The 1,407-nt window shown below is 54.4% G+C and overlaps 1 protein-coding gene across 1 annotated transcript; it reads left to right on the forward strand.

Moving 5' to 3' along the window:
* The first annotated feature begins 363 nt into the window (after positions 1-363).
* LOC138359869 (uro-adherence factor A-like) lies at positions 364-1,392 on the forward strand. The gene is made up of 2 exons (XM_069319618.1): positions 364-640; positions 728-1,392. Exons 1-2 carry the CDS (start codon positions 364-366, stop codon positions 1,390-1,392), a joined length of 942 nt encoding a protein of 313 aa, XP_069175719.1.
* Positions 1,393-1,407: the final 15 nt, after the last annotated feature.

Raw genomic sequence — 1,407 nt, forward strand, 5'->3', positions numbered from 1 at the left:
GGATTCTGAGCACCTAGAGGGTTTTGAGCATCTGGAGGGTTCTGAGCATCTTGAGGTTATCTTGAGATGATTTCAGGGCTTTTTAGTGTCCCCGCGGCCCGGTCCTCGACGAGGCCTCCACCCCCAGGAAGCAGCCCGTGACAGCTGACTAACACCCAGGTACCTATTTTATTGCTAGGTAACAGGGACATAGGGTGAAAGAAACTCTGCCCATTGTTTCTCGCCGGCGCCTGGGATCGAACCCAGGACCACAGGATCACAAATCCAGCGTGCTGTCCGCTCGGCCGACCCGCTCCCAGTTCTGAGCATCTAGAGGGTTGTGAACACCTGGAGAGTTCTGAGCACCTGGGGGTTTCTGAGCACATGAAGGGCTCTGAACACTTGGAGGATTGTGAGCACCTGGAAGGTTTTGAGCATCTGGAGGGTTCTGAGCACCTGAAGGATTGTGAGCACCTGGAGGGTTCTGAGCACTTGAAGAGTTCAAAGCACATGAAGGATTGTGAGCATCTGGAGGGTTTTGAACATCTGGAGGGTTCTGAGCACCTGAATGATTGTGAGCACCTGGAGGGTTCTGAGCATCTGGAGGGTTTTGAGCACCTGGAGGGTTCCGAGCACCAGGAAGGTTCTGAGCATCTGAAGGGTTCTGAGCATTTGAAGGATTGTGGGCACCTGGAGGGTTTTGAGCATCTGTAGGGTTCTGAGCACCTGAAGGATTGTGAGCACCTAGAGGGTTCTGAGCACCTGAAGGATTGTGAGCACCTGGAGGGTTCAGAGCACCTGGAGGGTTTTGAGCATCTGGAGGGTTTTGAGCATCTGGAGGGTTTTGAGCACCTAGAGGGTTCTGAGCACCTGAAGGATTGTGAGCACCTGGAGGGTTCTGGATATCTGGAGGGTTTTGAGCACCTAGAGGGTTCTGAGCACCTGAAGGATTGTGAGCACCTAGAGGGTTCTGAGCACCTGAAGGATTGTGAGCACCTGGAGGGTTCTGAGCATCTGGAGGGTTTTGAGCACCTAGAGGGTTCTGAGCACCTGGAGGATTGTGAGCACCTGGAGGGTTCTGAGCACTTGGAGGATTGTGAGCACCTGGAGGGTTCTGAGCACCTGGAGGATTGTGAGCACCTGCAGGGTTCTGAGCACCTGGAGGATTGTGAGCACATGGAGGGTTCTGAGCACCTGGAGGATTGTGAGCACCTGGAGGGTTCTGAGCACTTGGAGGATTGTGAGCACCTGGAGGGTTCTGAGCACCTGGAGGATTGTGAGCACCTGCAGGGTTCTGAGCACCTGGAGGGTTGTGAGCATCTGGATGATTATGAGCACCTGGAGGGTTATACCTGCTTGATGGGGTTCTGGGAGTTCTTCTACTCCCCAAGCCCGGCCCGAGCCCAGACTTGACTTGTGAGAGTTTGG

The sequence above is a fragment of the Procambarus clarkii genome, chromosome 8, assembly GCF_040958095.1.
Source record: "Procambarus clarkii isolate CNS0578487 chromosome 8, FALCON_Pclarkii_2.0, whole genome shotgun sequence".
In the NCBI taxonomy this organism is placed as follows: domain Eukaryota; kingdom Metazoa; phylum Arthropoda; class Malacostraca; order Decapoda; family Cambaridae; genus Procambarus; species Procambarus clarkii.

Excerpts from the sequence above, each read along its gene's own strand:
- LOC138359869 (XM_069319618.1), top strand. The coding sequence starts at position 364 with ATGAAGGGCTCTGAACACTTGGAGGATTGTGAGCACCTGGAAGGTTTT. Across the intron at positions 641-727 it reads AGGTTCTGAGCATCTGAAGG|AGGGTTCTGAGCACCTGAAG; the intron begins GTTCTGAGCATT and ends GTGAGCACCTAG.